Here is a 20,579-nt window from a genome sequence, read left to right as displayed (position 1 = left end):
GACAGTTCAGAAATGTTAAGAGAATGTAAGTATAGGAAGAATATGTGGACAGTGCCTAGTAAAACCAGTCCTAGGAGGGTAGAGGCTGAGTGAGAGGCAAACGTGGCAGAGGGTCTTCTCTGACACCCCATGGCAGGTGCAAGGAACACCCTGGCCCAGGATGAAGGGGAGCAGTGCAGCCAGATGGAGAGGTAGGGGGTGGAAAGAGGCTTTACCTTCTGCATTAATAATCCGCCTCCCAACCTTTATACCCAAGTCAGAGGTTGGCTTGAGTCCAAAGAAAAAGCCCGCTCCCAGGCTCATCCCTGCCAACTCTGCCCTTGTACCCTACTAGATGACCCAGGCAGTGCTTTGAGGCCTCTAAATCCCTGTGGCCAGTGCTAGCTCACTGCAGACACTTGAACATACAAGTACTGCAGATGTGTAAAGAGGAGTGTGAACCAGTCACAGCGCTCAAGGGGCTCTAAGGAAAAGATGAAAGACCTAACAATGTGATAAAAACTCAGGTTTTCTAATTCTGGAGTGCATGCTCTTTTGATACCTGTTAGCTGCGTGACCTTGGGCAAGTCACTTAACCTCTCTGAGAATAGATTTCCTTGTAGATTGAAGGCAGTAGACTAGGTTAGTGGTTTTCAAACTTTTCAGTCATGTTATCCTTTCTTTAAATGAGATCTTACTGGACCACCAACTTAAAACTGTTTATTGGACTGTCCTAATTTGATGGAATACAAACATGACCAGCTTTACCTTTCCTCCAATCACTGCCTCAGACCTCTCCATTGAGCCTCTCCTTCCATTCCTTCGTACCATCTCAGGCAGCCCTTGGTCACTTCCATCTGCTGAAAAGCCTACCCAGTCTGTTTCAGTTTAAACCTTCAATCTGCTATCCAGGGTAATGTCCACATTCTCTCATCCTCCATTTCTCTATTTCAGGTTTGATCCATGGTCTAAAGGACCCACAATGGGGAGCACAGGGTCTCTGCTCTTCTCTGGCTCCTCCAGGCCTCCACCTTCAGTTGTGGGGCAAGAAGTAGGGAGTAGAAAAGGGGGCAGTCTCTACTGCGTGGGGAGGTTCTGATCCTCCTGGGTGATGTCCTTGGTCCTTCAGGCATCCAGACGTGGCATAGGACCCTTCCCACCTGGTGCTGTAAGGTCTCCAATAGTCAGGCCTTGGAGACAGGGTCCTAGCCAGATGGCTCAAGCTAGGCTGCCTGCATTGGTGCCCATTTGGCACACACTCCTCTGTGCCCTACCTGGCAGGGAGAGGCTGGCTGCCCCCCTGCTACCCTCATCCATCCTCCCCTCTTCTGCAACAGAGCACAAAGGCAGATCACCAATGCCTCTGCGTTGGTATAGGTCGGCTGGGGTATAGGTCGGCTCCCCTTCTCCTGGGCATGGAGGCCCCTCATTGGGCTAGGTAGGGGCAGGAGCACCCCACCCTGCAAAGGGAAGTGCAGAGAGGTGAAAGCCACAGCTTTTCCCTGGAGTGATGGCTCCTAACCTGGGGATTCTCCACTTCAGCTGCTCATTAGAGAGCATGAAAAGCTTATTCAGAAATACCAATGTGCTGACCCCACTCCAGGGTGTATTTTGTTGAAGTTGGGGACTGTAGAAGGCAACCAGGGTTAGGAAGCACTGCCCTACCCGCAACAAATCCCTGTCCAGTGCTGGGAGCAGGGCCAGTTGGTCCTGCACCTTGACCCGGGAGGATCTAGGTTCTCCCTTTGTAAGGTGGTAGGGGGACTGAGGGCCTGACCCCTTAGCTCTGGGGCCTTAGCCAGAGCAGGTACCAGCAGAGTTCATCCAACGCTCCAGTTGAATAGCACCTTTCTTATGCAATCTTGCCAGAGCCTATATACAACTCAGTTGGAGTCGGAGCACCTCTGCTGAAGCAGGGGTGGGGGGCCTGGAGCCAGCAGTGATCCGGGGCTTTGCCAGCTGCATTGGAAACCCCCAGCAGTGAAATCATCACCTAGGCCCCTCAGCTCATTCTAAGAACCTCCTGTCACTATGTTGAAAGGTGAGGGAGTGGGAATGGAACCAGAGGCATGGGCGGGGTCTAAGAGAAGCAGACCAGGTGGCTCAGCAAGTCAAGGGAAAACCAGGAGGCACACAGCAGTAAGGAAGCAAGGTCAGGAGGGGACCTCAGACTTCCCAATCCTGCCGAGTAGCCATCCCTGGGTCTGAACCCCCAGCAAGGTGTGCTCCTCCCATATGACCCTGAGCAGGGGGAAGAAGAGAGGCAGTGGCCTCAGGACCTGCAGCCGCCACCCCCTCCAGGGCCACAGGAGGAGAAATCCAGTGGGGATGAGAGGCCCACCACCGAGCCTCTCTATAAAGTCCTGGACACGCCTCTGAGCGAGGGTGACGAACCTACAACGCTGCCAGCCCAGCGGGACCACGGGTACAGTGTGCAGATGGAGGGCTACCTGGGCCGAAAGCATGACCTGGAGGGGCCCAATAAGAAGGCATCCAACAGGTATGTGAGGCAGGGGCCACCTGCTGGTAGGGGGGGCGGCTCCCAAGGACTTCTCCACCAACAGAGCCTCAGCAGCATGGGTATGTGTTGGGAGAGAGGGTGCCCTTTGTCTCTGGTCTGAGCACCTCTTTGGGCCAGCCTAGGGGCTACTTGGCACGATGGGAAAAGCCTATCTTCAGTTCCAGTCCTGAGTTCAAATCCTACACCCTCATACAAGTTACTCAGCCTTCGTCTCCCTGTTTGCACAACAGGGATAACGATGATGATAGCATGCCTCTTGGGTACAGATACTGAGCCTGACACAGAGTAGGTTCTCAATAATACTAGTTTTTCTTAATCCAGGGCTGGGTAACAGGTAGGTACGTCTTGGCAGTAACAACATATCCTTGACCAAGTCCCACTTTTTAACAAATCTGGGCCTCAGTTTCCCCCACTGTAAAATAGGAAGAATGGGGTTGGCATACATGCCTTCTGGAGGTCCCTCCCAGTGCTGTCATACAGCAATTCTGTGACCCTGAGGAACTCATTCGAAGGCTGTGCCCTTTCCTGGCCCTGAGGCAGTTATGTCCTTGAATTCGGTCTGTCCAGAGCTGCTTCTACCCAAGGTCCCTGGGGGCCTCTGTTTTTTGGGGAGCTTTCCAGGGTCCCAGGGACACAGGACAGCTTTGAGAGGTTGAAGCAGCCACATTCCCAGGGCTCCAGGGCTGCATACAGAGCCCGTACTGGGGAGACAGGCTAAAAAACTAATTCAAATTTCAAAAATGAATTTGGGGGACCAACCACCCTGAAGAAGTCTATTGTTTATACAGAGTCCACCAGAAAAGGAGAAACTAGCATTGACTGAGCACCTACCATGCTAAAATCTTCACAACTGCTCTGTGCTATTGAAGATTCTATTTTCCAGATAGAAAAACAGAATTTCAGAGAAGTTAAGTCATTTGTTTAAGGCAGGATAAGACCCAGCTCCTTCTCAGCAACTGCCTTACTTGGGCTACAAGCTAAGGAAGGTGGTGAGGGCTAGAGGAAAGGTCCCTGACCCTTCCTGGAGGATCTCCCTCTGGGTGTCAGAAAGCTGGGCTCTGTAAAAATGGCTCTGCAGCCAGCTTGTACAGTACAGGTTAAGTTCTCTCTCTGAACTTGCAGTCCTTCTTCCCCATGTGCCCCCAAATTCTTCACCTTCCTGCTTTCCAAAGGGAGGGAGGAGAAAGAGAGCAATGGGGGTTGGGAGGCGGGCGGTGGGGGGGGGGGGGGCAAAGGAAGAGGAGGAGGAGTAAGAAAAGCTTAATGTTTCCCAGCATTCATTACTGTTGAGAGGTAAAAAGGCAACCTGTTTCCCATTGGCCAGTCAAGGAGCTCAGGTCAGCCCACACATTAGCTTATGAGCTCATCTCCCAAACATCAGCTGAGTCTTGATTTGCACAAGTGTGTATCTTTAAAAAGTGCTGGTGCAGTATACCGTGCATATTTCCATCGACAAAACCCTGCTCTGTTCACTTCACAGTTGTGTGGTAAGGATCAAACATGCTAATGGATGCTCAAGTGCTTTGCAAGGTTAAGTTTACACTATTGGTCTTAGACTCAGTAATTCTACTTTTAGAAATTTATCTCGAGGTAATATCAGAGCTATAGCAAACATTTATGCATGAAAGTTTATCCCATTGCTGTTTAAACTGCACTGTTTGAATTTCCAGTAATTACAAGGCCCACCAATAAAGGGATTATTTGTATATATGGTGGGATACCAGATAGCAATTCAAAATTATTTTGGGGAAAGATTTGAAGGATATGGGAAAACACTCATGATATAGTGTTAATCTTAAAAGGATATAAATAAAAGCAGGATATGAAATTAAATATTCAGTATAACCCAATTTTCATTATATATGTGAATAGGAGAAAATGTGAATGTGTGAATAGAAAAGACTAGAATATGTAAAATGTTAACAGTAGCTTTTGATGGTGGAATTACAGGCAGATGATTTTTATTTCCTTTCTTAACCATAAAATGTGTTACTATTTTTTTTTGTAAGTTTATTTTGAGAGAGATTGAGACAGCAGGAGTGGGGGAGGAGTAGAGAGGGGGAGAGAGAGAATCCCAAGCAGTCTCTATGCCGCCAGCACAGAGCCTGATGTGGGGCTCAAACCCATGAAACTGCGAGATCATGCCCTGAGCCAAAACCAAGAGTCAGACGCCCAACGAAATGAGCCACCCAGGCGCCCCTAGTCTACTAATTTTTTACAAAATGGTAAAGCTAGAATTCATTACAGAGCTGTCATAACCGGACCGTGGGGGATCTGCCTGCCTGTTTCCACAGGTCCTGGAGCAACCTGTACTGTGTTCTCCGGAACAGTGAACTGACCTTCTACAAGGACGCCAAGAACCTGGCCCTGGGGGTGCCCTACCATGGGGAGGAACCCCTGGCCCTGAGACACGCCATCTGTGAGATTGCTGCCAACTATAAGAAGAAGAAGCATGTCTTCAAGCTGAGGTGAGGCCCTCCTGGCCCGTGCCCATTCCCTGCAGGCTTAGTTTGGCATCAGTGGCTGGATAGGGGCCCCTGTAGGAGATCAGCTCCAGGCCTAGCATTTTTCAAATCAAAGAGGCTGATGGTCCAGATTTTTACCTGCCTCTGAGGGTTGTGGTCAGGGGGAGGCTCGGGTCTGTGGGATGAGCCAGCCCTCTATCCAGGCAGAGGTAGTCACATGGCAGGAAACCTTTTTTTGTCCTAGGCTGAGCAATGGCAGCGAGTGGCTCTTCCATGGCAAGGATGAGGTAAGTACAGGGCAGCCTAGCCCAGACTCCTGCTGACAAAGCAGCAGGTGGCTCCCTCAGAAGTCCCAGGGGCACCCCCCTCCTTTGTGGCCCATGACCCTTCTGCGTTGCAGGAGGAGATGCTGTCCTGGCTGCAGGGCGTGAGCACCGCCATCAACGAATCCCAGAGCATCCGCGTGAAGGCCCAGAGCTTGCCCCTGCCCTCCATCACCGGCCCCGACGCCAGCCTTGGCAAGAAAGACAAGGAGAAGAGATTCAGCTTCTTCCCCAAAAAGAAGTAGCCTCTCTGGAGCCCTGCCAGCAGGACCGAGCTGTGCAGGGACTGGCGGGGCGCCTGGGGCCTCGGGCCTCAGCCCGGGCCGGTCCTCCCCGCAGCCCACCGCCCGGGCCACCCGCTGCTTGCGCCTGCCTGCGCCTGCGATCCGGTGGCCTGGGCCCGCTGTGCCGCGATCCCTGCCTCCGCCCTCCGGCTGACGCCTGCCTCCGCCTTCGTGCAGTCCCGGTCCGGGGGGAAGGCCAGGGACCCTTGTGGCAGGAAACGGTTTCCCAGGCACAGGCCTTCCTCTCCCACACCCCTCCTCCAGTATGAGGGCCCTCCAACCCCCAAGCCCCATAAAAGCTGGAAAAGAGAGAAGAGGTTCCTCAGACGCTGCCCACTCCCAAAGCAGATCTTGCTTGGGGCCACCTCCCCTTTGGTCACAGCCAGGGAAAGAGAAGAGGACACTGGAAACGCCTGACCTGCCCCTTAGGGGCATGAGGAAGGAGCTTCAGGTAACCACACAGGGCTCTAGCTCTAGGCAAGGGGCCCCTGGGGACCCAGAGGACACAATGGGCCTCCTCCCCACTGGGCTTCCTCAGAACTGGGACTCTCACTTCAAGGGCCACCTGATCCCTTCCTTCTTCTTTCTCTCACCAAAACAAACAAAAAACGGTGCAGTCCAAGGTTGGTGGGTCTTATATGCAAGGGCCTCAGGCTGCCTCCGGTGCCCTCTGCTACCACCACAGGTGGTAAAAGGGAGGTAAAAGCTCTCAAGCTGGTCTTCTTAAAACAACAGAGCAGCGTAAGGCTCAGAGGTGAAGGAGACAGACAGACCTGGACACTGCCCAGGGCTCTGCCTCTCCACTCTAGGACCCTCCCCACCAAACCAGCACAGTACGATTCAGCCCCAGGGCCCCTCAGGGAGACAGTACAGATTCCTAGATACAAGAAAAATGCCCCAGCACCTACAGCAAAGCAGCCCAAAGCCCAATGCCCAGTGTGTCCTGTCTGCCGCTGGTACCATCTGAGGGTGCTGGCTGGACGGACAGCAAAGTTCATGACCTGTCACTCTGGGGTGGCAAAAGGAACCATACCTGGGTATTACCTCCCATATAACACAACCCCTGGACAGCTGGGACAAATGCTGGGTTTGGGCCCTGAGGGTATGGCACCCCTTGCTCCGTTTCTCCTGAAGGTCCTGGCCTTGGGTCATGGGAAAGTCACATGGGTGCAGAGGTCACCCAACGTCCAACACCCCTCCCCCCTTCCCAAAGCATAGCCTAAAGGAGGCCTGCAACAACCTATTTTCCCAGGGATAGCCTTCCCCATGCTGTTAAGGTCAGACTTCTGGAGGGAAGAGGGCACTCGTTCCAACAAGGATCTCCTCCAGCACCCTGAAAGCAATACAGTGCCAGCCCAGCATCTGGACTGGGGTTAGGTCCAAAAAAGGGGTCATGCTGGGGGCAGCAGGTGTTACCCCTGAAGAGACCATAAAAGTCCCAGGGGCTGCTGTTCCATTACCTTCCCCATGAGGAGGCTCAGACACACCCAGATGATTCCTCTGGATGTGAGTGAGGCCCACGTAGCAACTCCAAGGGTAGGCATCCAGAGTCACTAGGCCTTCCCAGGAGCCCCTAGTGCAGGCACAGCTTAGAGGTCAATACCACCCTGCCAAGGGGAAGCTAACTTCAGCAGACAAGAACAGGAGGGAAGTTCTCCAACAGAGCCCAGCACCCCCAGATCCGGTGGCCCCACCTTTAGAGCCAGGGTCTTCACTTGGCCTCTCTGCATCTAATCCTGCATCCCTCTTTGCATCTACAGGAAAGCTAGTATATACCATTCACCAGCCTCTTTCTCCATCTGGGGAAACCAAGGCAGGAGGCAGTGAGGTGACCATACTCAACTGGTGATGAAGAAGGCCTCTAGTGCATCTGAGGGCATGTCCTGCTCCAAGGCAGATAGTGGCAAGAATCTTCCTCCTCTCCCTGGGCCAATCTTTAGGGAGACCAAGGACCACCCTGTCCCCTCCATGTGTGCCAAAGCTGCAACTGAGGTGAGACATTTCCAGCAAGTGACTCCATAGTCCAAAGAATGGAAGGATCCCAAAGGAAGAGGTAGGATTTCACCACCCCGGGTCCCCCAGACTGGCAGCCAGCTGCATGTGGCCCCTCTATTGCCAGCTCCCCACACATCCCTCTCCCATCACGCAAGCCCCAAGGCACTCAACCAACAGGACTGAGCCTACAGGAGCCCAGCTTTGGGAGACTGTGCCACCTGGGGCTAAGCTCCTGGCGCCCTGGCAAGGTTTCTTTTTCCTCTCCTTACATTTTCTACTTTGCAGTCTTTTAATGGTATTCCCAAACTAGGTTGACACAGCTCCTGTCCACACCAGCATAACAGGCTTCCTCCCCAGGGCAGCTTACACGAAGCTCCTTCTGGGCATGGTCAGGCAGTCCTCCTTCCCTCTCTCTTTCCCCTTCACCCCCTGCCTGAACTGATTGGCCGAGGCGGGTATGGAGGGTCCTCAGGCCTCCCCCCAGCCCCCACAACTAGCACGAGTAACAGGAAGCTTGTGGAAGGCCCAGCGTCCCCACCACACCATTTCTCTTTCCTGCCTATTGGAGGGCAACCAGGGTCCCCGAGGTTGGTCCTGGATCTCTCTCCCCTCCCTTTAGTGGGAGCAGACAGGGATCCAGGACCATATGACTTGGTCCTTTGGACAAGCAAGCTCAGGGAGGACACAAGGGAGGAGGAGGCAGCTACACACGACTGCAGCCCTGTTGGGCACAGACCACGCGATCTGGGGCTGGCCCTGGGGCCAGCGGGGCCTTGTCCTCCACCTGCTCAAATGTGCTTCCACCAACCAGAGAAAACCCATTTACTAGTTTTTCTAATAAATCAGTAATGCTCCATCTTTCTCACTGATTTGACTGGTTTTGTTTCCCTCTGAACTGGACCAAGGAGGGGTAGTTGAGCAAGTGGGTATCACCATGGAGACAAAGGGACAGATTCTCTGGATTGTCCCTGGAAAATCCTAGGCCACCACCCAGGAGCTGTGCCTTGCCTGAGACCGAGAGCGCTTGCTCATTCATGCGTTCAGCAAGCCTTTCCCCCACAGAGCTCTGGACAGAGATCTTGGCCCTCACTTAGCCCTCACATGAGGGAGGAGATGTGGCCCTCACATCTCCAGAGGGGCGAAACAGGCATCGCCATTTTTCAAAAGGCTCCACTGACCATTCTCACTGGTAGTGAGAACCAGTGAGCTGGTTCAGGGCTCACCATCACGCCTAGATGGTTACGGATCACCTGGGGAAGGTGTTCACTGCAACTTCCCAGGCCCTACCCCCTGAAAAGTCTGAGGGAGTTTGACAAGCTGGACATCATCCATTTCCTTCGATTTGTAGATAAGGAAAAAGCAAGAGTTTCAGGTGACCCGGGCTAGTTAATGGCAAGAGGTTGGGACCAGAACCTGGGCGTCCTCTCACTCCAGTAAATTTATAGCTACTGAGCGTCATACCCCAACACACGCCTCTATCCTCAGCAACTGTGGAAACCGCATAACATTCAGGACAATGGGTAGAACACAGGCTAGCCCTGTCTGCTGCTGCTTCGGAGAGGCCTCCCCTGGCCTCCACTCTTCCCTTGGCCTCTTTAGACTCTGCACACGTGCCTTCAGGCCGAGTCTGTCCTCTGAGATCAGAAGCTCACGAAGCCCTGACCCACAAGACCTGTGGGAACACACGCCTGCAGGAACAGGGCCAAACAAGGCTGGTGCGCCACAGAGAAAGGGCAGAAAGAAAGCCCAATTAGAAATAGGCAGGGATTCCTAGCCCTTTCAAGAAAAGACCCTTTGAGAACGGGATGAAAACTGAGGTTCCATCCCAGAAAAAATGCACTTGCTCTCTTTACACAATATTGCAGGCCACCTCAAGACATGTCTAGGCTCCAAGTTTAGAATCCTTGCCTTTTAGGATGTCTCTTGGGAACGAGAGAGGGAGAGAAGAATAAAGGGCACCAGACGTTGGAAACTTCCGCCTGTTAGAAAAACGTTCCATTCATTTCCCCCACCTTGTTTAGTTGAACTTTGGTCCTTGAGGAAGCTAAAACCTGGCCTGGTCCCTCCACCCCCAACTCCCGCCACCGACAGGATGCCAGGCTGGGGTAGACAGAAAACAAGTTCCCTCCTGCACATGCTGCTGCCCCAGCCTCCCCGGCGAGCACCCTGGTGCCTTATGCTCTGTGAGCACAGATGACGAATGAGTGACTGTGACAGCAACAACCCCTGCAGCCCCCCTCCCCAAGACATCCCTGGCCTTGATCAACCGTCCCCACCCCAGTGAGGCCCAGTGAGGAGCCACACACAGGCCAGTTGGTCAGCAGTGGTTATTGAACCATTGGCAAATAATGAAATGTATATACATTAGTGACAACCACAGGATCAGCAAGACAACCTACAAAAGTACCTGAACTGAGCGCGTTACATTCTTCACGGGAGAGGAATCCACAACAAAAGAACACACACAAACTCTCACGTGCACACACAAAGATACCGCGGAATGGGAAGCAATAAATTATGGGCCTGGTTCCTGCCTGGATCCTAAGAAAAGACACAAAGAGGAAAGCCTCCCCAGGCCACCTCCCCACGACTCCTCCGGGTGGGCGCCTCAGCCCGGCAGTGGTCAGCCCAACACTGGAGGCCTGAGCACGACTTGCTCTCCCTGGGAAGAGGAGAGCTTAAATATTCAGCTTCTCACCAAAGAACTATATACAAGGGAAGTGGTCACACTGGCCTCGGTGGGAAGAAAGGCTCAACTGGGCCTGTGGAAAGTCGCCCTGAGCCCAGGGGTGCGCCAGCCGGTTCCCAGTGAAGACACTTGCCGGGTACACCGGAGCATTCTTCCAGGGGCCCTCGTGAGCAGGGTGAGCCAGGCCTGAGGGCAAGCCTGCCGTGGTCCCTCCCCCTCCCCCCCACAGCCACACGGCTCCTCCCTCTCCTTGGACTCAGAATCACCCTACGGAGTTCAAGGCCTGGAATTTCTCCCTCAGGTTTCTCACTCTGCCCTGCTGGCCTGGGTCCACTGGGTCCCTGGGACCCTCTTCCTTTGGCCAATACTCTGGACTCCTGGAAATCCCAGACTCCTGGAAATCCAGCCCCTGTCCCACCGCGGCTGCTGGTGAGCTTGGTCTCTGCCCACTGCCCTCCTCCAGCCCCGCAGTGAGGTAGGGCAGAGGCCCCTTCTCCATGACGATCACCCGCCCGTTGTTCTCCAGGGTGAGGTCTGCGGTGACATACAGGGCTTCCTCTCCGACCGGCCTGCTTTGGGGCAATCCCCCAGGGGGCTGGGGCTGAGTGGCCTCTGGGTCTGCCCGGCCCCTCTTGGCGCCCACGCTGCAGCAGCGGCCCACCTTGCCCGCCAGAGGGGGCTCCACCATGTTCTCCGGCACCGAGCGGCTCCGGTTGACAGGCTGGCCACGGGGCCGGCCGCCCTCGGCCTGGAATGCCTCGTCGTGGGAGGTGTACTTGGAGCAGAGCTCTCGGACATCAGGCCAGTTGAAGGTCTCAGTGTCGAAAGGGCTGAGGGGGCTTCGAGAGGAGGGCCGGACCCCAGGCGAGGTGGTCCTCGGGCTGGCAGCAGTGGGGCTGAAGGAGCAATGCCGAGGAGAGCAGGGCTTGGGTGGGCTGTGCTCCGGGGCCACCGTCTGCTCATCGTTGAGGAGGGACAGCACCGGCTTTCTCTTACCTGTGGGGAGAGAGTGAGCTGACTGACCCACTGGGCAGGAGGGGAGAGGGCAAGTGAGGACTCAGAACTGCCTTCTGCTCCCACTCCAGGCAAGGCTGCTTACTGGGGTTTGGGTTGTGATGGCAGAGAAGTCACATTCACCATCCACGGCCCCTTTATCGGAGGGCAATGGGAAGAATGAGGAAAAGGCAGTTGGACGTGGGGTCAGGAGTCACAGGAAAAGATGAGAGCTTCCTCCCCTGGAAGAGTGGGCCCATGGCCACATTTCCCCCAGGTCTCTGCTCCACAGGAAGGGCCGGGGGAAGGCGGTGAGGGTGTTACAGCAGGGCCACGCACCGCCCTGCGTGTGGAGTCCAGCTCTCTCTTTGGTCATGGTTCTACAGGGTCACCTTCCTCCAGGAGCCAACCTGCTCCTCAGAAGCTCTTCCACCCCAGACTTTCGGGAAGGGCCCACTCCCCACCCCCTCACTGTACCTTTGCCGCCCGAGGGCGCTCCAGCCTCCTCCTGCAGGCAGGGAATGGTGGGAGCCGCCTTTCCCCATTGGAGCGGTGGCCTGGCTGGCACAGATTTGCTCTTGATCCGCAGGCTGTACTGGCGGGCCAGCTGGTAGACCTTGTTCTTGACTCGCTCGCTCACGCGGCCATCCATCACGTGGGAGAGCTGGACGATGCGCGGGTGCAGTGGAGCCACCAGCTCCCCCTGGACGTCGCCACTCAGCTCCTTCACGAGCTCCTTCAGCTCCCGGGCCAGGTGGGCCGGGCTGGGCCGCTCCGTGGGAGAGGCACTCTCAGGGGAGGCGGCGGCCGACTCCTCGGTGATGGCCCCCAGTTCGTGCTCCTCCAGGATGAAGAGTGGTTCGTGCAGGTCAAAACCATTGGCCTGGCCTTGGCCAGGCCCCTTGTGAGAGCTCTCCCCGGGAGACTCCATTCCCTCCCAGATCTTTACAATTTCTGAAGACGGCCTGAACTCAGCATCTGTGATAGGAGCTGGCTCCCCAGCGCTCGCCTGGCCGGGGCCTGGGAGGTCAAACATAGCCCACGAAGCCGGCCGGGAGCCCACCTGCCTCCTGTGCCCCAGCGGAGCCGTGGGCTCTGGGTCCGGCCTGGGAAGGCTGTTGAATCTGGAAACGGAGTTCCTCACCAGCCCTTTGGGGATGTAGGAGAGGCTCTCTCGGCGCCGGATGCTAAAGCCCGCGTCATGGTGCTCCGCGTTCTCATAGTAGCTCTTGATCTTGTCCAGCAACAGCCGGTCTCGGGTGGAGAGTGCCGATTCCTTCTTCTTACAGGAAGACCTGTCGGGCTCTGCAGGGCAGCCTGGGCTCGGGGGCTCCGTCCCGTTGACCGAAGGGCTGCTCTCTGTGGCCACGCCCACACCGCTGTCCACCTCTGGGGGCGGCTGCGAGCCGAGGGCGTCGGTGGTGCTGCCACGCCGGGCCGAGCCCTTCTCGCTGCCCTCTAGGCTGAGCACGCTGCTGCTCCGGCTTGTCAGCCTCGGGCTCCCAAAGCCGCTGGCCTTGCCATCCTCCAGGGCCAGGCTGCTCCGCCGAGAGAAGCTGCTGACGAACCGCTCGGCAATGATGCTGGCCTGGTCCAGCACAGAGGGCGGCAGGAGGCTCTCGGGCTCCTGCGTGGCACCCACGTCCTCCTCCTCCTCCTCCTCACTGCTCAGAGTCTTAAGGTCCTCGGTGCTCTCGGCCACCACAAAGTCCACCATGTCACCCGGGGGGGCCATCCCCAGCAGCTCCTGGTGGGCATCAAGCTGTGTTTCCAGGACTTCTGGAGACTCCATGTCTGAGGGCACCTCCTCGATGCTGGCACCTTCCACAGCAGCAAATACTTCCTGCTCTGTCTCAGGCTCAGGGTCTGGCTCAACCTGGGATAACAGAACTCATGTGAGCCAAAACCCTCCCTCATGAGATCCAAAGGATAAGCAGACAGCACGACCTGCTCTCTCGGTTCAGTGAGAGGGCATGCAGTGTAGGACCAAAGGCAATGAGAATGAGCACAACTCAAGAGTGGGGAAACAGGTCCTTAGAGAGAGGAATGTGGTGATGACCCCCAGCCACCATGCAGCGAGGGGGCTTGGGTCGTAAAACCCAAGGACAATTCTAAGAACACATATTGGGTGGTGTTGGCACCTCTCAGTGGCAGCCTGCCTGGGAGCCAGAGGGACAAGGTGGGAGCATACAACACAGGGTATGCCTGATGGAGAGGCAGCTCCCTAAGGCCCTAGAGGCCACATGGGGGTTGTTCTGGGTTCAGACCCACCTTCCCTGAGGGGTAAGGACCTCCTGTGTGGATGAGGGTCCACAGCGCAACAGGACCCCATGCTAGAGTCCTGTCAGAGGGTGAGGACCGGCATCTGGCTCCTACCAGCCAGCCTCTGGCCCTATGCACAACTCTGCAGATGCCCAGCAGACAGGCAAGGAAGGAAGCGAATTCAAGAACTTCCTCCTGACCACCTTGAAGGTGATCTGAACCACGAAACCAGCCCGTACAGGCAGCCTTCCACAGGGACCTTCGGGAAAAAGAGCAAACATGCTACATTCTAAGGAATCAGACCCGATTCCAATGGTTCTAGTCCCAAGTCTGCAAAGCAGGACCCATGGTTTAGGCCTGTGTGCCAGGAAGTGGAAGGGGGGCTTCTGAGTCACAGGTTCTGACCTCAGCTCTGCCCCTCGGCAGCTGCCCGATGTCAGGCAAGTCACTCAACTTCTCTCAGCCTCTTTCTACCTGAGCTGTTGCAGGCAACAGAAGGAAGAAACAAAACATCGGACAAGCAGGAAGTGCCCAGTAGATGTCAATACCCAGGTGGGCACAGGTGTGACTTAAATGTCTGGCACGCTGACGGGGGCAGGGCCTTATGCCCTATACCAGGAGGCCTGGCTGAAGGGACCTAAAATCTGGTCACTTCCACGAATATGGCCCTTGACGAGAGTCTGCACCTGCCCAAAGAAAGGAGCTGCCCACTCACACTACCACACGCTCACAGGCCAGACAGGCTTCCTAAAGGGGCAAAGAGTCCTGGGGCGTGGAGAAGGGAATCTGTCCCCACAGGCCCCACAGGAGAGCCCGTGCCTGGAAGCCCCACCTGCGGACCAGGCGCTCCGGGCACTCCCGCACCGTCCCCCTTCTGCCTGCTGGCCACTCACCTCTGGCAGCGAAGAGGTGGACTCAAAGCTCATGCGCTTCTCAGCACTAGTGGGAGACCGGCCGCCGGGCCTTCTGCGGCTCTTGGGGCCTTCGGACTCCCTACGCCCCTTCTCCTGCAGGAAGCAGAGGGCCATCATCAGCTCCTGGGACAGCTGGGAGCTCGTCCCTTCTGCAGCCCAACATGGGCAGAACCTTCTGAGCCCCCAAGGCGGCTGGGCTGTATCGAGAGCCAGCCTGGGACCTGAGCCTTTCCACAGTCAACCTGAACTGCAAGGTCTGGGGATGCAGAAATCCCTGCCAGGTGCGCAGCCTCAGGAAAGTCCAACCCACCTGCCCCTTCCAGCCCCACTGTGTGCTGGCTTCTCCCCCTTCCCCACCGCCCCCATCCCATTAGTCATGCTCACTGGGGAGTAAGCTAGTTCACGCCCAGTACTGGAACAGCACATGCCAGGGGCTCACCGGGGCGTGACAGCAGGCAAGGGGTTAGGTGCTGATGGCAGGAATGAAGGAACAGGACGGAGGGGTGGGAGGGCAGGGGAGAGAACTCCCGGATGGGCATGCACTCGCCAGGGAACATGCAAGGAGGAGGGGAGATCAAAGAGACACCTCACCATAGCGCCCCGGGAGAAAAGTAAAGCGTTGGCCCGATAGTGCCAGCAGTGGAGGGCGGCCAGCAGGGAGCTGGCAAAGTCGGCTACCTGCTCCGCCACTGCCAGGCTCTCCTCCTCCTCCTCCTCCTCCTCCTCCGAGCCTTGGGGCTCCAGCCTGGCCCCCTTCTTGCTGCCTTCATGCCCTGCCAAGTCTTCCAGAGACACCTGAAAGGCCTGCTCCTCCTCCTCCTCCTCCTCCACCACCTCCTCCTCCTCCTCCTCCTCTTCCTCCTCCTCCTCCTCCTCCTGTTCCTCCCGGGCAGCCCCTTCAGCCTCTGGCTGTATGCCCTGAGCACGAGGAGGCCGCCCAAAGTCCAGGAGAGCGCCGGCACTGCCTGCATGCTGTTCAGAGCACAAGACCCCCTCGTGACCAGCCTCTGGGCAAGCCCCCTCCTCCTGCCAGCAGCTGGGGGTGGGGAGGCTTTACCCAGAGAAAGCCACACTTAAACACCCAACCCCTGGTGTCCACCAGGGCCCAGTGAGGGTGGGGGTGGGGGTCCTCAAGGTGGAAGGCTGGGACCTGGAGCCTGGTCAGGAACTCAAGACCCAGCGAGGTCTGCCTGCCCCAGAGAGAGAAAATGGAGAAGATCCAGGCTGGGCCACCACCAGGGTACCATTCCAGGAAAAGGGTGCAGAAGGGTCCCCAGGGCAAGGACCATGGCTTATTCGTCTCTGTGACTCTCAAGACAGAGGCCAGCACACAGGAGGTGCTCGATAGGTATTTATGGAATGCATGAAGACAGTGAGAGCTGAAGGGGCGGGGGCGCTGACCCGGCAGCCCCACCCCCCCTCCGTCAGGCCAGTCCTCTCTGCCCATCGGCCTTACCTTTATTCCCGCTGTTCCGCCTGCTGCCACCACAGGGTCCCAGCACGCAGGCAAGGGGGAGGGGAGAAGAGATGGGTAAGCAGGAGGAAGAGCCTCTTTACAGAAGCCAGGAGCCCCCTGGGGAAGGGCTCCCACTCCCAGAACCCTCACCCGGTCTCCTGGGCTTTCAAAGGAATGACTCGCAGAGCTGAGGCCCTGGGAGATGCAGAGCGGCACAGGCCTGTGTGTGTCACTCTCCTGCTGTCCCCCGAGGACAGGGTGCAAGGAGTGTGTGAGGGGGGAGGACTCAAGCCCCCTCCCCAGACAGCAAGGGATGAGGCCCACCTCCAGGGAGGAAGGAGGAAGGGAGGCAGCGTCCCCTCTAAACTGTCCTCAGTACTCCCACCCAAAAGGCTACCTGTGTCACCTTCCTGCCCCTACCCTAGAGCTTGCCGGGAAGGCCCAGCCATGCTCACACTCACCTTTCTCACTGAGTTGCCTGAGCAGGTGTCTGGTGGGCTCTGAGAAGGGAAGCGAATGGACAGTCAGTGCAGGCCTGGAAACAGCGGTGCCTGGCCCTGGTCCCATGCTCACAGCGCCACCGACACCACCAGCTCAAAGTTCCCTCCAGCTTGGCTGCCATTCAGCTCTGGGGCTCCGTACCTACCGCACAGGGAAGCAGGGCCCGGGCCACCCCCAGCCAGCACCAGGAGCAGCTCTGCCCACAATCGCTGCATTAGTGCACCTCGCCCAGGGCCCTCAGTTCCGGAGCCAGAGTCCCGTGCTGCCTCCTAGGACCAACCGGCCACGTCTCTGGAGATGCCTGGCTCTACCTCAAGCCCCACCCTCCCTGCAAGAAGCACATCAGCGCATTAGCGACACCCGAGGCCCGGCCCCCTCGCAGCACCCCTGGCTGGAAAGCAGAGGTCGCACCCGACTTCCTACGGCCCTTAAGGCCTGGCTCCGTGAAGCCTCGCTGCCCGCTGGGGAGTGATGCCCGGCTGAACGGGGGCTGACCGGGCTCTGGGAACAAGATACAGAACACACCCATTAGGCTGATGGTGTCAGCACCGTGTACCCCAGCCTTTCTGGAGACAGACCTGAGACAGACAGGCAGGGACGGGAGGACATGTGTCGAGGGACCTCTCCACGCAGTCTTGACCTTAGCCCATACTGTTCTTGCCCCACTGGTGTTAACTGGGCAGCCCACTATAAACTTGGGGGGCAGAAGGAAAATCTACCGAGGTCTCCGGGCTGTTCCCGAGCAGGGGAGCATGCTGAAGTTTTTTCCACTGAGGTGTGGGTGTGGGTACACAGACAACATAAGTAAATGTTAATCCGACTGTTTTTTTTAAGTGAGAAAAGTAGAATGCCCTACTCTTTCATCTTAAAGCTTGTAATCAAGAATATTTCGTAAGTGACAAGTAATGACAGCAGCACCTTCCGTATCCAGAGTGTACTTCTCTGCCCAGCTCAGCAGTCTGGAAGGAGGAGGCCCGGAGGCAAGAGAGTAGGTGGCTCCATGCGTCACGGCAGTGCTAGCACTGGGCCTGTGTCTCCCTCTCAGCAACTTCCTGCCCCCCCCCTCCTTTTTTTTTAAACACTTTTTTAAAAGTAATCTCTACACCCAGGGTGCCTGGATGGCTCAGTCGGTTAAGCGACCGACCCTTGATTTAGGAGTTCGAGCCCTGCGTCAGGCTCCGTGCTGACAGTGTGGAGCCTGCTTGGGATTCTCTCTCTGTCTCTCTGCCCCTGTCACGCACGCTTTCTTTCTCCCCCTCAAAATAAATAAACTCAAAAAAAAAATTATTTTAATAAAAAATAAAATACTCTCTACACCCAACATGGGGCTCAAACTCATGACCCCAAGATCAAGAGTCACATGCTCCACCGACTGAGACGGCCAGGGGCCCCCTGCCGGCCTGTCTTTACCCACACTTCTTACAAGTTCAGTCAGCTGATTTCAAACAACACAACTGGGGAGAAGAGCTACAGGCGAGCCCACTACCACAGACGAGAACCAATGCTCCGGGGTAAGGACGGATACCACACGACGAACGCTACTGCCCTAGCGGTTCACAGGCCGCAACAGTCTCCAGAAAGGGGAAAGTTCAACTGTGGTCAGCATCCTCTACCCTGAAAGGCTCAAGAGCAGGCAGCATGTTTTAGAAAGATGTTTGTTTCGGGGCGCCTGGGTGGCTCAGTCAGTTACGTGTATGACTTCAGCTCCGGTCAGGATCCCAGTGTTTGAGCTTCACGTCGGGCTCTGTGCCAACAGCTCCGAGCCTGGAGCCCACTTTGGATTCTGTGTCTCCCTCTCTCTCTGCCCCTCCCCTGCTTACACACTGTCTCTCTCTCTCTCTCTCAAAAATAAATAAACATTAAAAAAAATTTTAAAAAAAAGATGTTTGTTTCATAATGGTTGAAACTAAAGTATGAATACAAGTAAACAGAACATGACTCTGTCCGTGTTCACGGGCTAAAGTCTTGGTCTTGTGGAAACTTAGCTCTAAAACAGCTCATCTCCCGAGTGCCTTGATAGCTGCAGTTTGGACACTGATGTTATGACAGGCGGTACTGCTGTTTCAACCACCACCACCATCATCACCTCCATGATCCAGAAGCTTCCAATGCAAAGCTATGGCAGGTTAAAGGGGAACGCTAGAAGGGCGGAAAGAACATTACAGAAAAAAAGGAAAACACAAAGGGCCAGAAACGTACGAAGTAACACCCTCAGTCTGGGGCTTTTAACAATACGACATCGTAAAACTTTTGCAACCATAGCAAATTTGCCTAGGGTTTAAGGTCCATTGGGAGGAACACATAACAAAACAAAATCACAAAAGCTTTCCAGAGACCGCTTGGTTCCACCTTCCAGAAAACCAAAGCCCACATGTCAATCCACATAGTTGTTCAGGGGACCCGTGGGTCACAGCCAAAGCCCAGTGCACCACGGAGATCTAAGCCAGGACAGTGCCGCCCATACTGCCGAATCTTCTCTCCAGGGGTTTCTGAGACATTTCTCATTCCAACTCTCACCTCGTCTATGTCTGGTAGGTACCAGCTGAGGCTAAGTCTGTCCCTGGGCCTCTGACTGAAGAGTACAAACAGACGAACAGACGTAGAATACACACACTTATCACCCCCAGAGCTAAGAATAAACGCAAGGCTCTCTCTTTTTCAACAGACGATTCATTCCAATAACTCCAAGTACATAGCAGCAAGCCCAGTCATGGAAGAAAACCCAGCAGAGGAAAACTGAACTTTTCCTGAGACCCAAAGTAAATATTTCCTGTCTGGATTTGGTGCCACTTGACGTCTAACTCGTTTTCCCCGCGTTCTGCCTCTGCTCTGCTCCAGAACTGGGCTGGGGATCACCCATGATGTCTGAGCGTCACTCCTGGCTGGGCTCCAGGATTCTGAGTGGCCAAGGAGCAAGGTTTCAGTCGCGGGAAAGCTAAGGGGCACCGAGCCCTGAGTAAACCAGCATTCCCAGGGTGCGGGAAAAGGTGGGCTGCCCAACCCTGGGGCACAAGAAGGGCCCGAAGCTGGAGCACTGGGAGGGGGTGCTCTACATGTACCCAGCAACCCTCCCGGGACCTGCCCTTTCCCAAAATGTCCGGAGAGGTGGCAGCCAGCCCCAAATGCTGCTGCACACAGTCCCCCTCCTGGCCCAGAGTCCTCCGAGGAAGCATCTCTTTCCACACAGCCCTTCCCTTACCAGACTGCCGGCGCCCCTGCCGCACGTGGGTGGACACTTCGTCCTGGGAGGACCAAGCCTTCTTCAGGCGCTCAGGGCTGCAGCGGTACCTACTGGGATCTGCACACGAGATTCACAATCAGCCTTGGCCTAGACTCTGACTATACCTGACCACACCTCTGCTGCCCGCCCCAGCTCCAGGGGCCAGAAGCCTCCAGAGCTCCCTTCTCTTCCATCTTCCATCCAGGAATGTGAGGCACTAGGAGTCGCACCTGCCAACAGGACCATGCCCTTGACCTTGCAGCAGACCCCTAGCCTTTGACAAAAGGAGCTTCCCTTTCCCATCCTCCCTGCTCCCTGCAATATAAGCAGTAGGCAGAGTTTCCCCAGGATGCAACGTGACCTAGAGATGTGCACAACTAGGGGCAAAGCAGGCAGAAAGGGCACACTTACAGTAGGAGTCCATTTCCAAGATGGCTTCCTTGGCCTGGAAGGAAAGGAAACACACCCTGTTCCCACCTCACTATGTGCCGTGCCTCCCTTGCTCCACCAGCTCGGCTCTTACTGCACCGGGACACCCGCAGTGCTATGCTGAGGTCGAGGGCATAGGCTGATCCCCACTGTCGAGTGGAGCCAACGTCCAGAGGGTGAGGCACTGGTGGGCCCCCGGCCCTGGCTGAGGATCACCTCTCCCTGCAGCCCATCAGGGGCTAGGTGGGGTACCCCCCGGCCCTCACCTTCTGGGGGATAGTGGTGTGGTGGTTCTCCAGGATGAGCCTCTTGATGTGGTGAGTCCAGCTCCGTTTCTCCTCCACTGTCTTGGCCTGGAAGGACCCGAGGGAGAGGGAGCCAGGTGTTATTATCACAAGTCTGAAGCCATCCAACGTAGGCCACGCTTGTCAGGGGGGCAGCGGCAGAAAGATGGCCTGTGCTGGGGCCTCTATGAGGTTATCTTAACTCCCCAACACAAGCCTGAGAGATGTCCACAATCATCTCTACCTTCCAGAGAGAGACACTGA

General features: G+C 56.0%; 2 protein-coding genes across 12 annotated transcripts in view; one reads left to right on the top strand and one right to left on the bottom strand.

Moving 5' to 3' along the window:
* SPTB (spectrin beta, erythrocytic) overlaps positions 1-8,415 on the top strand; it is a 128,354-nt gene extending 119,939 nt beyond the window's left edge. For 2 of the 6 annotated variants that reach the window (XM_047861359.1, XM_047861360.1), the window contains 4 exons: positions 2,229-2,479; positions 4,795-4,968; positions 5,210-5,252; positions 5,366-8,415. In XM_047861359.1, coding sequence (XP_047717315.1) covers positions 2,229-2,479; positions 4,795-4,968; positions 5,210-5,252; positions 5,366-5,533 — 636 coding nt within the window. In that variant the 3' untranslated portion in view covers positions 5,534-8,415. Of the gene's footprint in view, positions 1-1,848; positions 2,480-4,794; positions 4,969-5,209; positions 5,253-5,365 lie in introns of those variants that run through there. The other 4 variants (XM_047861362.1, XM_047861361.1, XR_007152765.1 and 1 more) reach the window with 3 other exon arrangements.
* A 1,465-nt stretch (positions 8,416-9,880) lies between these two features.
* The window catches only part of PLEKHG3 (pleckstrin homology and RhoGEF domain containing G3), a 41,898-nt gene continuing 31,199 nt past the window's right edge, over positions 9,881-20,579 (bottom strand). For 2 of the 6 annotated variants that reach the window (XM_047861363.1, XM_047861364.1), the window contains exons 10-19: positions 20,298-20,384; positions 20,014-20,047; positions 19,582-19,680; positions 16,794-16,883; positions 16,343-16,381; positions 15,882-15,904; positions 15,017-15,397; positions 14,405-14,518; positions 11,727-13,125; positions 9,881-11,252 (exon numbers count right to left, since the gene is read on the bottom strand). In XM_047861363.1, the coding sequence (XP_047717319.1) occupies positions 10,519-11,252; positions 11,727-13,125; positions 14,405-14,518; positions 15,017-15,397; positions 15,882-15,904; positions 16,343-16,381; positions 16,794-16,883; positions 19,582-19,680; positions 20,014-20,047; positions 20,298-20,384 (3,000 nt within the window). In that variant the 3' untranslated portion in view covers positions 9,881-10,518. The remainder of the gene's footprint in view (positions 11,253-11,726; positions 13,126-14,404; positions 14,519-15,016; positions 15,398-15,881; positions 15,905-16,342; positions 16,382-16,793; positions 16,884-19,581; positions 19,681-20,013; positions 20,048-20,297; positions 20,385-20,579) is intronic. The other 4 variants (XM_047861365.1, XM_047861366.1, XM_047861368.1 and 1 more) reach the window with 4 other exon arrangements.

Source organism: Prionailurus viverrinus, chromosome B3 (assembly GCF_022837055.1).
Source record: "Prionailurus viverrinus isolate Anna chromosome B3, UM_Priviv_1.0, whole genome shotgun sequence".
NCBI lineage: Eukaryota > Metazoa > Chordata > Mammalia > Carnivora > Felidae > Prionailurus > Prionailurus viverrinus.
The sequence above is the reverse complement of the archived record's forward strand: the minus strand, read 5'-3'. Positions and strand labels throughout refer to the sequence as shown.